At 42.3% G+C, this 15,679-nt stretch overlaps 1 protein-coding gene across 1 annotated transcript in view; it reads left to right on the top strand.

Annotated features, from left to right (window-relative positions):
- Window positions 1–15,324, top strand: part of LOC144139819 (multidrug resistance protein mrp-7-like) — a 45,430-nt gene extending 30,106 nt beyond the window's left edge. Inside the window, exons 7-15 of the mRNA XM_077672072.1 lie at window positions 484–603; window positions 2,058–2,186; window positions 6,304–6,466; window positions 9,785–10,042; window positions 11,364–11,567; window positions 12,638–12,784; window positions 13,415–13,508; window positions 14,045–14,292; window positions 15,130–15,324. Of these exons, the coding sequence (XP_077528198.1) occupies window positions 484–603; window positions 2,058–2,186; window positions 6,304–6,466; window positions 9,785–10,042; window positions 11,364–11,567; window positions 12,638–12,784; window positions 13,415–13,508; window positions 14,045–14,292; window positions 15,130–15,324 (1,558 nt within the window). The remainder of the gene's footprint in view (window positions 1–483; window positions 604–2,057; window positions 2,187–6,303; window positions 6,467–9,784; window positions 10,043–11,363; window positions 11,568–12,637; window positions 12,785–13,414; window positions 13,509–14,044; window positions 14,293–15,129) is intronic.
- Window positions 15,325–15,679: the final 355 nt, after the last annotated feature.

The following is a 15,679-nucleotide window of genomic DNA, read 5'->3' as shown; positions in this document are numbered from 1 at the left end:
TTTTTTTACTGATGACTTTTTCGAACGTTTTCCCTTCACAGAGAGCATCTAATTAAAATGTGGGAGAAATAAGTATCAAGAAAAGGAAAATGACCAAACAGCATGTTGCCAAATTTGTACTTTGAGGGCAAAAATGAATTGAAGAATAATTATTTTGTTCATTTTGCGCAATTTCGAAGAGGGCTAGTTCTGTGCATTATATCTCTAGTGGTTAGGCAACACGAATATGAAGGGCTTTGGGGTGTTTTAAAGACAACATTTATACAAGGATGCAGAAAACGTCTACATAACAAATCTAAAGCAGTTTTATTAAAAGCGGAAGATACGCATGTACCCTCAATACAGTCGCATTTCGGCCATTCTAGTAGCTTGAATGTTTCCTTTGAGTGACGCTATTGTAGCCGACTCTAACCTATAATGTAGCTTTGTATATGTAGAGGCTTAATTTTGTCGTAATGAGCCATTTATATTACTTTTGTCAAGGCACATCGTAAACTTTGTGCGTCGAGCAGAAATTGTTCAAGAGGATATCCGTCCAAACGTAACAAGGTTGAAGTGCCGACTCCTTGTGAATCGTCTGTATTCCTCTCTGAAACCCGATTGGTAAGACCTACATTTCTGTTTTTTCTTATAGGGAATATCGTGTGTGAATGTTTCAAAGATTTTCAATTCAATATAAAAATACACGTGTGGTTTGCATGCTTTTTTTAGCGAGACAGGAAAATTTGTGTCGCTGCAAACTTATTATTGTGCTGTCGAGAAATAAATACAAAAAAGGTTGAGGTAGAGATTATTGATTTTTAGGACAGGGACCAATACGATAGCAGCGAAAAGGGCTTTATTTTTATTATTTTTTCCTTTATTACCAGCTTGATACAACACAAAACAGAGACATGCATAAAACACTTCAAGGTAAAAACCCAACATCAACAAATACACTTTGGCCGGTGCGGCTATCTTAAAAGCGTCTCATGGTTACCAGGGTGTCTAGTACGTGCACATAGCTGGGTTGCTCTTCCTCTAGATTGAATACATCTTCTGAAGTAGGCAACACTCTCAGTGAAATATTCCTTAGAAGGCCGTCCATTTTGATGCATGCCTGACATCTAAACGGGGTTTTCACAGGCTATGCGGGCTGAGGAGCATGAACATGTCCAAAGGAAAGCCCTCTTCACTGTCAGTAGGCAAGGAACGTATAGCATACTGTGTGACCGCTAATGCCTTCTTAAGTGTTCGGTGGAGAATGTCCCAATAGAACAAACCATCGGAGTGATTCAAGAAAATGTGTTCGACTGTTTCCGGCTTATGACAAAAGGCACAGTTGACGACCCAGGGCACAAAAATTCCCTTTTCTTGCAGCCATAGTTTCAGCGGCAGTGTCCCTCTGTGCAGTTGGAAGAAGAAACGTTTAGTGGATGGTTTAACCGGCATTTGTTAACTCTCTTTAGGACATTTCTTGCAAATGTCTACGGATCGGTAGACTGGAACCGGCAACACAATCACGACACACCTTAGAAATAGTTCGTATCGAAAGGACGATGACGCGCAAGTAGAGCATTGGGCCTGACAAAAAATGGGGAGGCGAATGTAACCTCATATGTGAATTAAAATTTGCGCTCGTGTGCTTGTCCTCATTTTAGGTACACTGCTATCTTCACCCGTAGGTCATAGTCATTTGGGCCCATCAGAGGTAATACCCGCGCTATCAAGGTATCCGCTAAAACATTTAGGCGCAAGTTCCCATTGAGATACATTCCTGGGAATAATTTAAGGTTTCTTTCATCGTATAATAATTGATTGACTATGTATGTGGATGGATAGTATGATTGTTTCTCCCAAAAGCCCCAAAAGATTGCGTGACTGCGGGTGTTGCAATAGTTATGGTAAGCTGGCAATGTTCTTGAGTGCTTCGCCAGCTGCCTTTGATTGTTTTTTCTGTTGTCGTATTTTCGGTTTTTGCCTATTCACCGTGGAAAAGTTTTGGCTACAGATTATTCGCAAAGGAGTAGCGAAATTAGTAGAAAAGAGCCTGACAGTGACAATTAATTTTATTTCAGGAGTGGTGCAAATGCAGGAACACGTATTACGATAGCCTTCTTGCGTGTGCTGTGGTGCGAAGCCCTCTGGATGATGCTCACAGGATTCGCTTACTTCGCCTCTCTAATAATCCGTGTCCCGCTATTCGAGTGAGTCAGTCAGAAACTACAGTTTTTATGCATGATCCTTCTAGTTAACGTTATTGTGAAGAGAAGGCGCTTTATTGCAAGGTTGACTAAATAGCGCGCCCTTATATGCGTCGGCAAAATACGGAAGTAAATGGGATGCCCAGACAACACGTCATTTGTTTCACCGGAACTGACACCAGCGCTAGTACCTGCTGGCATAAGTTACGTTACCTAACTACAAAAATTTGCCAACTCCTCTTCTGTTGCAACAGGGGTGCATACGACACTTGTAGTGTTATGGCACAAAAAAGACATGGTTGTTTTTGACAAACGTGTTGTTTATTAATCGGCCCCTTCTGAATCGGGAAAGGAGGTATACATAATTCTGATCCATTGCAAGGGAGATACCAAAAAGCTGCAGAATGTCAGGCCCATCAGTGTACTCTCAGTAGTATAGAAGCAGTTCAGCAAAGTTATAGGTAAATGTAAAAGTGACAGTCCTGATTCCTGAAACCCAAAAGTGCGGGATAAGTAGAGGAGAGGATACTCAACAGTAGATCACATCGATGTCTTTAATTAAATTACAGAAAAATCCGCAGAGTATTATTTTTATTTTACATGGCCTTTAGAGACATTGAAAAAAGTGTTTCATTCCGTACACATCGCAAAAGTGCTCAATGCATTACAAGATCAGCGAATAGAAGCGAACTTCACAAGACTTCAAGACGACTTATATAATGGATGTACGGGAAGGATAATCCTTTAGAAGCAAAGTGAGTAATTGCCGACCCAAAAAAGAGTAAGGCAGGAACATACCATCATGCCACAACTGTTCACAGATCTTCTTGAGTTGCTATTGAGAAAACGTGACTGTGAGAAAAACAGGATCTTTGAGGTATGCAGGCGGTATAGTCTTCTTAACTGATGCTGCAGAAACCTTGCACAAATGCTTGAGGAACTACAATGAGAAAGCACGGCTACAGGGCTGAAAATGAATACGAATAAACCTAAAGTAATGATGGAAAACTTTCCGAAACCGCCCTCTTTAGAACATCTAACGAAGCACCAAAACATGTTAAAAAATATAACTACCTCGGACAGGCTATCAGTCCTGACCCCGAACACGTCAGAGAAATTCTGCACGGAGTAAGTATGGACTGGGATACAATATGCAAGACGTCCTAAATAATGAAAAGTAAGCTACCTCTATCACTGAAATGAAGATTATGCAACCAATTCCGAAGGTCGGTGATGACATACGGAGCGGAAATGTTGCGCCTTCCTAAATAATTGGAAAGCAACCATAGGCTGGCCTAACGGGCCATTTAACGAAGAATAATAAAAGTGACACCTAGGGACTGGAAACGAGCTTCCTAAATCAGGGAACTTACTCTAGTAGATGATGTTTAACTTCAAATGTAGAAAAAGAAATAGACTTGTCCTCATCACGGGGTCAGAAAAAACGACAACCTATGGACCTCCAGAATCACAGAATGGGTACCAAGAGACTGGTGAAGAGAAAAGGAAGCCTAATAACCTACTGGAAGGTTGAAATGGGAAAATTCGGTGTCAAGGAATGAATTTGAGCACCGCAGAAAAGGAGCGGGCGGGGATCAATGGGAGAGGCCGTCGTGCTGCCGTCGAGCAGAGTAGTCTGTTGTTTATGATGATGATAAAGACAAATGGTTTGGTTGAGGAGACTATGATTCTTCTGGAAGAGTATACTGTAAGAAATGGGAAGTGTTTGTGATTGGTGGCAGTAAATTTATCAAATAATGATAATACTTTAATCGGTGGTCACTAGGTTCCACTCTGAGAGGTTTCGCCATAGTAAACCCCCACGAGTGATTTGAGAATGTCAGACTAATGCATCACCCAAAATAAGATTCAGTTCCACAAACTGAGCCGACCAAGCACTGCCTACCCATGGCGCAACCGTCTTGGAACTGGCTGCCGATAAACGCACCCGGAGAGAGGGAACCTCCCTTTCTTTATCCGGAGGAAGGAAGCGCCCGTAATTGGCTGGGTGTATGGCGTGATCTGACGCGCCACTTGTGGGACGGGCCTGTAGCTGCGGGCGAGGAAAGACCACAGATATCTGAGGAGGCGGAGGGTATTGGCGTACGGCAACAGCACCGACTGCGCACGTCACACAACTAGAGTTTCGGTTGAGAAAAAAAGATTCGGGATGTCATTCATACTTAGAGATCTTCATGAACAGGCAAGTAAAAACCGCTACTTCAAGCTGGCACAGAAAGTAGCATTGCGCCTTGGTTTTTGGTTACCGGGACTCACCTACGGGAGGAAACTTTAAGGCTCACTAAGAGGGTTCAACTTAAATTGAGAACGACTCAGCAGGCAATAGAGCGGAAGATGATATGTGTAACATTAAGGGACAAGAAGAGAGCAAAGTGGGTCAGGTAACAAACGCGTGTTCAGGACATATTAGTAGAAATTAAGAAGAAGAAATGGACTTGGGCAGGGCATATAATGCGAAGGCAAGATAATCATTGGTCATTAAGGGTAGATCCCTGGAGAAGGCAAGTGTTGCAGAGGGCGGCAGAGAGTTAGATGGGCAGATGAGATCAAGAAGTTTGCGGGGATAAATTGGTCATAGTTGGCACAGGACCGGGGTAATTGGAGAATAATGGGAGAGGCCTTTGCCCTGCAGTGGACGTAGAGAGGATGGTGATGATGATCATAATAAAACAATAAAAAATGGCGCCGTAAGCGTGGCAAAATTCCTAACTGGGGAACGCTAACTAAAGAGTATGGTGTCAACCTGACGTATAGAAATGCATCGCATGAGTAGAGCGGAATTCTCTCCGGAGCTCCAGATGAGTAACTCGGGTAAACGACACCTGGTCACGGAGTGGTTCCCTCTGATTGGCAGATCATTGCTTGGTTCACCCCTAGATTCCTTTCGCAAGGTCGGCGAAACCGCGCATCCAGGAGGCGTCACCACTGTATCTAGGCGCAGGCGCGGCGTAGGGGAGGTGATCTCCCTATGAGCGCCTAGACGAAAGAAGTGATTAATTTTTACATTCTTATAAAAATATACTTTAAAATTTTCTGCCACTTTCTTTCTTTCAGTGTCCATACTGCCCGTCTGAAAAAAACAGGTCTCTTTATTTACTCACATTTGTTTTTATGATGTGATTCTGCGAGCATGAAGGCGTGTGTGTTTTTGTGAAATAATGTTATTAGTTTGTTATGGTGCATTCAACCCGTGGCAAGTGGGATGTCATACTGGAAGCGACTCTTCGTTGCTCAGGGTTACACATTTTTCTTCACTGAGGTTTAAAAAAAAACTTCCGAATAAAACAGGAGGATATCCGCATAAACAATAATAATGGTTAATGGGATGCATCATGACGATTCGGCTATCTTTATTGTTGAAGGAGTTTTCAAACGCGCATGACAATCTGTATACCGTACTTTACCCCTGGGTCTTTTCTTGTGTGGCTTTATTAAGCATATAATACTGCGTTTCATTTAAACCTCAGCTACCCCGCGGTACAGCTTCACCGGTACGCTGAAGATGCAACGGGGACAATAAGCGTCCTGATAATATTTTGAAGGAAGTACGCTTTCAGAATTCGCCCCATCAAGACGATGCGGCCCCGAAAACGGTGTCTTTAATATAATAGATCACGAATTTTTCAATTTCCCACTGGACAATGTCCGCCATTGCTAAAACGTAACTATTTTAACCCAGAATAATCAGTGTGTCGACTTCCTGAGAGCCCCTAAACCGCTTGATCGAAATAAGGAGGCGGCAGGGCCACATTTGCAATATCATAATTTTTATCCTGTTCATTTGTTCACGGCCTCCGATTGCCGAAACGGGCTTCTTCGATGTCTATAAAAAATGAAAGAAAGCGGCGGTTGGGTCACAAGTATGACAAGTATTTTTAATATTGTCTCCCTAAATTTTTCGAAGTTGTTCTTAAAAGATGCGTGTTGCTAATCCGACATCGCTATCTTTTTTGGTAAACTTTGATTTTGTCTTGATCATGGCGTTTACAATTTTAGCATTGCACATGTTACTACAAGTTTAACGTTGTTGAGGAGAATTTAAAGTGTTAAGACTAGGGAATGTAGTTGACGAGATTTTACACTGGTACTTTTCATTCAGAGCTATGATTGACGACATCGCCAACAAGAGGATCAGTACTGTTATGATGCTCTTCATAGCGGCCTGCGCTGCAGAAGTCTGTCTTGCGGGTTTTGTAGAATACCTAGCACGTCGACTAGGAGTACAACTGAAGTTCCTAACGCAGGCGGCGTTGTTCTCGAAGGCGAGTATTTCGATTCACTCTTCTCAAAGCGCGAAACTCATACCCATTATTCAAAAAGACGATTAAGGAAGTTTGTCACAGCCTAATTTTTGTTTTGTTGCGTAGTCTAGGCCTTGTAAGCTATTACATCAATATTATTAGGACAGTTGAGAACCGAAATATTTTTGTGGGGTACTGCAGAAGCATAAATTATGAGACATGCCACGTTGTTAAAGTAAAAAAATGAAACTTTTTAGCTAACAACCGAGAAGTAACGCAGAACTTACTTCTAAAGGTATAATCAATTTTTTTTGCCTTGAAGGCGACCATCCCCTAAAGAAATGAAGGGAGCTCAAACTAGTGCGTGAGACTTGAAGGTAGCAAAGCTGTACGTAACAGTAGCGTTTTTCTTTTTTTTTTTGCCTCACGGCGTTGTTTAAGCCTCGTCGCTGTACGAGGGACCCGTGCTGGATGTTCGCCTTCCTTTATCGCACACGGTTCCCGGCGCGCTCATCGCTGCAGAGGCAGCCTTCCTGCCTTCCTGTCCCATGTCCCTCACACGCCTATCTCTCCCCTGCCGCCTATCTCTCCAAGATATCGGGCCCCTTCATCCGTGCCGGGCGCATGCGGAAGGGGGTTTGGTTTAACCTCTACCGCTCAAGGGCAAAAATGGTCACCCCGCGAAGACTGCCGGAGATGGCATAGTGTAGCTTTCGCTACGAAAGGCACAAACAGTTCCATTTGTAGTCTCCAGAGCATTTACCTTAAAGCCGGTTTAGCCGCAATACGTCTGTGCACACGCACAGCAAAATGCAAGGAACAACAGCCCACGCTTGGTCCAATATTCCTGTAAGTTGAACCGGGTCCGTGAAAAAAATAATTTCTTGATGTGGTTGGGGCGTGTGCCGTGCCCTAGACGAGGTTCTGAGCTTCTTTCGTGAGGAAACTGAAAACCCCCGTGCGATGTATCAGTGCGCGGTCACCAATAATATCATAGGTTGTTTCGAAACACTGGGATGTGCGTTTTCCAGCACTTTACGCATAGGATGCCTTGGGCTTCAATAGGTTGTTTGAAACATGAGAAGGCACTACACTGATAGTTTGCTTTCCAACGCCTCCCGCTATAGAACTCCTCAGTCTTGAATACACGTGGCCATTCTGGAGTTGTAGTTAGACGACAGAAATACATGAAACACCAGACATATAAGATTCGCTTATCGCAGCATGCACCCTTTCCTGACTGCCGCCCACAATCATACTAATAACGTTGGAAGAAGTAGCAGTGTGGGTTTGTATATTTACAACTGATCTGTTCTGGCTCTCGTCTTCACGCGTTTCTCTGCTGGCATGCTGTCAGGCTCCCCCCGGGAGTGTTTTCTACGGGCCCTAACTTACCGGCTTCCGGTATTAAAGAAAACATAGGGAAATAAAGAAAGGACTAGTCACTTCATATTTTGATATGACAGCATATATTGCCCCTGACAAAATATCTTCTCAACAATGCATTACTGTATAGAAGTGAAGCCGACTTTAAACAAATCGCTGCATGCTTTGTCATTTTCAGCCGGCTTTCCTACATTGCTAGTTCAGCAGTGAATCATGGCCGTCTACTAAGGGAATATTATTATAGAAGGTGGATTTACTATCGCGTTATCGAGCGTATCATGAAGCAAATTATATGACAATTATATGACAATTAGATAACTCCAACATTGGGCACGAGAAGCATAAGCTAAGCTGAATCTTCGTAAAGACAAACCAGAGCTCCGCTGTTACGCAGATTTCGCCTTTGGTGGAACAGTGTTTACGCAGAATGCATTTGCCCTTTTTGTATAGGGTAAATGCAACATTACCAGAACGGCTGAATAAATACTGTAATACAAACAGTTGTGCTGTTTTCTAGAGTACTCATCCACGGTAGGTTGAAAAGCAGGGACTGCCTTGGCGATGAATGAGAAAAAAAAACGTTATTGTTAAGCTGAATAGACTATTCCTCTGGCAATGAGTTTCAATGTTGAAATTCGAAACAAATATTTAGTAAACTTCATTCTGGAGCAGTCTTTCTGTCGCTTTTAGGAATTATCAGGGCACATTGCTGTGTAGTTCATCCTAATTTATTACAGCTATAAGCCACTTGGCTCAAAAATGCGGTATTTTCGGTCGATCCCAGCATTATTGAGGAAACGTTCTGGGAAATTTTGACTGTACTATTTTACGTCTGCAGTTGAGTGGTTCCCATCTTAAGGTAGCCTTATTTTACAAGCTGGCAGAGCAAAGGCAAAAAAAAATTATTAACCAATTGCGCAGCCTGGTTTTGTAGTTGATCTAAACTTAGGGGAGTACATTTTGAGGTGCGCCCGCGCTACAGGCAAAATGAATTACAGACGGGAATGGGTACTATAGCGGGTTTCATTACTCTGGGTGCATTTTAACATCATTATGTAATAAAACGATGTTGCATTTTACTGAGCTTTTAATTATTACACTCTATTGTATTCTACGTGAGAAACTCACTTAAGATAACTAGTCCGGGTTTAGCATTGCTTATGTGTTAAGAAGTAACGTGTCTGAAAGAAAAGTGCCAGCAACTGAGGCGCCTTATTCAGCAGCCTTTTTAACATGGTATTTTAAACCTGGCGCTTCTTTTTTTAGGTCTATTAACTTCGTAAATTCGAGCTCCCGAAAAGCTAAAATGCCTAGAATGTTTACAGCAATACTCACCTCATACAGTACTCATTGTGGCTACCGTAACCATGTTTTGCTGACCCTCTCGTCGGTTTAAGTGCTCTTTGTGCTTACACGCCTATACACCGAGTGTCAAAGAACCTAACTTTTGGGTCCTACAGGGTGATGTAAATGTCGGTGGTGGCTGTAACCTAGCGGCTTCATCGGTAAAGGCATACCGGGACTATGTGCAATGGTGCATTGTTATCACTCTTCCCCGTGAAAAGTTCGCTTTTGTGCGGGATGTTACATTCGAGAATGACCTATTTAGCCATTTTCTGGGCTCAATAAAAGCAGTGCATCACAAGAAACGAAATTTCAGTAATCGTGCACTATCATATGGGCAGCGCTATACTAATATCTCTGGATAAACGAAGACCAGACGTGCTTACGAAAACGCAAAATGCATAGCGTGGCCCATTTTAACTCTAATTACGAACCTCTCGCTCTAACTCACGTTATATGCAAGCATGTGGGTCCCCTAAGTTTGAAGTTGACGGAAATGTTGCTGTTTCTCTTACGTCTAACATCTCAGAAACTTTCAAAGTAGCCGCAACTATAGCTGTAACATGAATGTTACTGGCGGATGTTTTAACTTTTATTTTTTTTCTGAAGATGACACGAATGAGTGCCAGCGCACTGTCCGAGGCTCCAGCGGGACACCTTGTCTCCATGGTAGCTGCAGATGCTGAAAAGTTGAACATCGCCGTCATCCTCTTCTCGCGAGACATCACTGGCGTCCTATGCCTTCCTGTTCTTATGTGGATGCTGGCCACCAGAGTTGGAGTTCTTCCGGTCGCTGGCTGCGTTGGTTGGATGCTGTTCACCATGGTCTTGTATCTTGTGGCATCGAAACATCAGTCATCTCTCTTTGTGAGTTGGCCTTGGGTGGGCTGCATTCATCGGTATCATCATAAAGCAGAGACTGTGGTGGTGGCTTGCGCAATCAAGGTGTTTATTACAGCTGAAATGAGGAAGGGTGATATTGCAACTGCGAATTATCAGATTTGTCTGCGTAGCAAAAATGGAATAATTTAACGAGTTGTACACCCATCCGAAAGAATCAATTATTATTTGATCAGCGCCATTTAGCCAGCGCATCCAACAATACGAGCAGCACCGAAGAGCAGCATCAATTTTGTACTAAAAAAATAAAAAAAATTTTATATACGGAAGTGTATAGCAGGTCCGTGCTTTTGCGGTAGTTGAGCAAGCGGGTCATTTCCACGCCCCCTACACTTCCTCTTGGTCTGATTTGCAGGCTTTAAGAATCCGAATATACCGATTTAATACGTTGGGCGTACAGTGTTGCTTACCTAAAATGTTAGAATTTTATTCTTGCTTATTTTTTTTTCAATATCAGCGCTTGGTACAAACAAATGTTTATATTCTACCTCGGTGAGATTACTTTTCTTTAGTTTCTTTTACTTTCTCTGTGTAGGCTGCAGCCCCATTCGAAACTCATGTAAAACATTTCCTGATGCTTTTAGACTAGAGTAACACACAATAATATGGGCAGTAGCTCGGAGAGAGAGGAAAAAAATGCGCAACATGTTGATAATAACGGTACACTGTGACGTTCGTCTCGTAGGTAGAATACTGAGTGGTTATATTTGTCTAGGAGGTTTTTAGTACATTTACTACATTCATCACCCAGCAATCAGAAAACTCTAGTCAAAGGCTTTGCGAGTTTTGGTGTATTGCAGCTTACCACCTGCAATACCGCTCTTCATGTGTAAGATTTAGGATGGTGTGTATATTATTTCCGAAGTTGTGTGTTAACGATGCCAGCCTGATACAGTGTATTTGTATATTCCATCTTGGAGATGGAGCTTGATTGTGGAAGTGGCATTCCGCTCTTTTAAATGATACCAATCATACTGACGACATACACGACCGCGAGTGGTGAATATGACATCAAGGTTAACAGTATGTTGCGTCCAATTTTGTGAGTATTCTGTTTACCTATATGGACAACCCTCCTCATTCGTTTAGATTAAGCATGTCTGTACAAATGTTAGAGATCGCGAACGTACAGGTAACCGACCTGTATCATACAGACTCTAATGAGAATACCATAGCAATGACCACATGCGGAATTTGTCTGGAGTGGTTGAATAATTATAGGGCTCGCATTTCATGTCCACCACAAAAAGAATCTTTGGCATTTTTTTCCTTACGGTGCGATCTACAGAAAATTGTGAAGAAGTGGCGTGATGAGCGCCTGAGAAAAATGGCCGACACTCTGTCCTGTGTGCGGCTAGTCAAATTCTACGCGTGGGAAGACGACGTGGCCGATGTCATGAGGAGATATCGCCAGAAAGAGGGTTCTTTCTTGTTTGGTACCAACATGTTCGGAGGCTTTCTCGACTCGGTACAGAACTCATCCTGCTCTATGGTAAGCATAAAATTGCTTTCACGTCCGCTCAATTGTGTTCGCTCTGTTTCATGCGGCCTGGTTTATTCACTCATAGTCAGAGTACAGAAACCCCTCCATTTCCCCAGCCTTAGCCATAACAAGTTCAGAATAAAGCAGGCGACACGAATACTAGCCTGGTGCTTTACCAAACGCCGTTCCAAAACAAACCATTTTTTGTATCGTTACCGCCAAGCACATGATTTGCGATAGCTAGTGAATGGCTCTAATTTATCCTGAACAACGGCTCGACGCCAAAGGTAGGACACGTAAATTATGGACAAGTCAGCAAAATTTGGGCGTTGTTTAGCGTATGTGGATAAGTCCTTGCGTATGGTAAAGAAGCCTCGAATCAATTGTTTTTTTTTCTTTTTCGCAAGAACCATTTTGAAACACAACCGTGCTGACAGCCGTGTGGGTGGATTATAACTGCGACGGATACGTGGACATCCCCGGTATATTGCGGATGCGTCGTTAACGTATCTGCTTTGAACGCGTGCATTCTCAAATAGTTAACTACAATGACTGTAATAAAGCAATAAAGTTTTTACTTTGAGGCTTTGCTAATACAAAATAAACTCTTGAATGTAGAGCAACACGCCGTTCCATCTCTATACGTCTTGACCACACCAAAACAGCAGAAAATGGTGACTGCTCCGGTCACTGTGGTGTGAGGAGCTCGCACGCATAATTCACAGAAAGTTACTTCCGTACTCTGACTTCAACTAGTGTCGAAGTTTTACTGACGCAAAACACTCAATACAGTTGTGAGAAAACGTAAAGAATAAGAAACTTTTTTAGCTTTCAAACTTTCGCTGGAGTGCGAATTCTGATCTCGGTCTGCTTTCGGTGACGATTAAAAGAACATTCAGAGTACCTTGTCGTATTTCCGTAAAAATAGAGCATGAACAAGACGGGTCCTAAAGAAGTCCTGAATACGTGCCGACTTCATGCTGCCTCAGGATATAGTTGCATCCCCCTGTGATTTTCCTATGGCTAGGTATAAATAAACTAGTTCAGACCGAACATTTCTGTAAACTCCTTTTTTGCAGATGACTGTCATAGTTTTCGGAACGCTTGTGGCTATGGGTGAATCAGCGAAGCTTACCCCAGAACATACATTTTCTTTCCTCTACGTGCTATCTATTGTGGAGATCCCCCTTATAAACATGGCTGCTAATCTACACTGCAGAAGCATGGTACGTGCACATGACGTGATTGCAATAACTGGAAAACGTTAATGCTAACGTTTTGCCGGAAAGGTTGAAACCTATGGAGAATTTTGTTTGTTGATCTCCGATTCGTCTTGCGTAGCAGTACTCGCAGGAAAGTACCCGGAGTCCAATTGTTGTACGTATAAGATAGGGGGGAATGCCTTCGAAATGCACACGGCCACCCTCATTGCGCATGGAGGCTGCCGAAATCCAATGTGGCTACATAACTGTATTGAATATGCCTATTTTATTCGAACCCAAACTTTACAAAGTTATCATGTCACAGTTCTGTAATATTTTGCTTATTATTTGCAATATTTATTCTATCACTTCTGATTATTGATCTTTGCTGCCGTTAAATCTCACGCTGCTACTTAATGGCTCACTTCTGTGTTGGCTAGAACTCGCCCTTAAGAGGACAGTCCCTGTTCACTCTTGGGGCCTTGCCACCAAGGTTTTCGCACCGTGTGCTTTTTAAGGAATCGAATCGAATTGGCTTACATGCAGTTATGATGAAACATTGCAGCTCGTGCTAATTGTAATGTGAAGGTTGCTTTCATGAAGACAGTATTGAGAAGTTTTTGCGTTCGCAAATGCTTTTCCTAATTTCTTTAGGCATGGCAGGGGTTGAAGAAGATCGCAAAAACTCTTACTGCTGAAGAAAGAAATCAGGACGGGAGCACCAAAGATGACTCAAATTTTAAAGCCGGTAAGTACAGCAGAACAGTTTAAAATAAAAAAAAATCTGCCTGCTTGTTTTTAATACTTTCAACCCACCTACATTCAGCCGTACACTCTGCCCTCATGCCAACAAAACCTGCCAGTATGCTTCCTATAGCTGTATAGGTTTTAACAGAAAACATACGATTTTGGGATAATAATATATTTTTCTTGTGTGGTTCTCAAAATATTTACCCCACCCCATGTGTGACTGAGCGCGTAGTAATGCATTTCCGTGCGGTATAAACGCTGAGGCAGACATATGAATATTTAGCTTCGTTGGAGCTCTACATGGAACGCTAAGATATTGCTATTACTACCGTTTCATGGATTACGGGAATATTTTTTTTTGTTCTTGTGGATACTTCCCGGACGTTGGAATTTTCGTTCGTTTATAAGATACAATTGTTCTGTAAAAAAGAAATATATAAGCATAGATCTTTCTTGTTTACGTACATCTGATAAACAAGAAAATGTGGCACTGAATATACAACCAGCGTAATCATTGCAACATGCTTTCGCCAGATCAAGACAACAGGAACGAATATTTTCTCAACAAAGGGACTGTGCTTCTGATCAAATGTAAATTTTCGTGGAGCGGACTAAGACATGAAAATCCTGCTGAAGGGGAGATCGCGATCAATGATGTCAACCTGGGCCTCACTCCGGGTTCATTGGTTGGCGTGGTCGGTCTGGTTGGAAGTGGAAAATCAGCTTTACTCGAGGCAATACTGGGTGAACTTCCGCGCCACCGAGGAACTATGCATGTTTGCGTAAGTACTCTAAGGAGCTAAAAAAAAACGATACTTTTGTGGCTCAGCGGCCGGTCACCACTTTCTTAGTGTAAAATGTTAGAAAAGTTGGCGTGGGTGGCTTAGACGTCTTTGAAGATTGCACGCAAGGCAAGCACTTTTTGCTTATTTGAAGCCGTAGTTCCTGCTTTTTTTGGCGCGTTACAAAGTATTTCGTAAAATTTACGGGCAGTTGAAAAATATGCTTGAGTTCTCTCGAAAATACGCTAATATAATGCCAATTTTTAAACTCTACTCGTTTACAAATCAGGCAATATTTTTCACAATTAATGTTATGTCCGACTCGGTGCTCGGTCGTTCTTGTGCTCAGTCGTGCACTTGCATCGTTTACTGAGTACTAGTTCATACCAACTTGCCTGGTTCCCACAATTTCTCACCGAGAGCCAGGCACCACATTCTCGTGTTTCCATACTGTGTGTTTAAAAAAGAAAGCCACAGAAATGCTGACTCCTTGAGAGAATTGTACAAACGGTTCCAACGGAACCATTTTTCATATGATGAGAGTTTTCCTTATGACTTCGCAAGTTAATACAAACGCGGAAAGTATAAAACAGTAGCATTCCTACCTTAAAAAAACGAAGTTATAGAACATGTTTTACGGAAACGTTTTACCATGTTTCATTAAGCATAAAAGGAAATAATGCAAAACAAACAGAACATATACACCCCTAGATGTCTTGATTTAAAGTACGAATTAAACATTCAGCATGTTGGCCATGTCCCTGGACATTTCAGAAGTAGTAGTTGTGATTATTCGGACTTCGCATGCTTTCGTAACTTTGGAATTGTACGTTCCAGGGACGAGTGGCGTATGTTCCCCAGGCTGCGTGCATTTTCAGCATGTCCATACGAGACAATGTGCTCTTTGGGAAAGCAATGGAACCTCTGCGCTACACCCAAGTTCTCGAGGCCTGCGAGCTGACGAGCGACCTCGCCAAGCTTCCGGCCGGCGACCTCACGGAAGTTGGAGAAAAGGCAACTATATTTTACTGACTAGCCTAATTCCTCAGCAGTTATGACGTAAACCTTTCTTAAACTAGTTCTTGTTAAATTGTATCTCTTTGATAATGCTCACGCAGCAGTGCAATGGCTGGTAGCAAAATTTTTATCCTACTTATTATATTTTCATACGTTTCAGACTGGTGGTCTCCAATTACATACACTATATATAAGATTCATAAGGGAGGATTATTGAATGGTTCTGGGAATCAGTACCACAAGTATTTCGAACAATAGCCTTAGGCTAGTGTCCGGTCCACTTACAGAAATGTGTATTTGGATTGCAAAACAAGGAAAAACGTTGAAAAAGGAAGTCTCACAATTATGTAACTACAGAAAACTAAGCGTG

This window comes from Haemaphysalis longicornis, unplaced genomic scaffold (assembly GCF_048455015.1).
Source record: "Haemaphysalis longicornis isolate Haplotype H1 unplaced genomic scaffold, Haemaphysalis longicornis Haplotype H1 scaffold_5, whole genome shotgun sequence".
In the NCBI taxonomy this organism is placed as follows: Eukaryota; Metazoa; Arthropoda; class Arachnida; order Ixodida; family Ixodidae; genus Haemaphysalis; species Haemaphysalis longicornis.
Note: the sequence above shows the minus strand (reverse complement) of the source record. Positions and strands in the feature narration are given on the sequence as shown.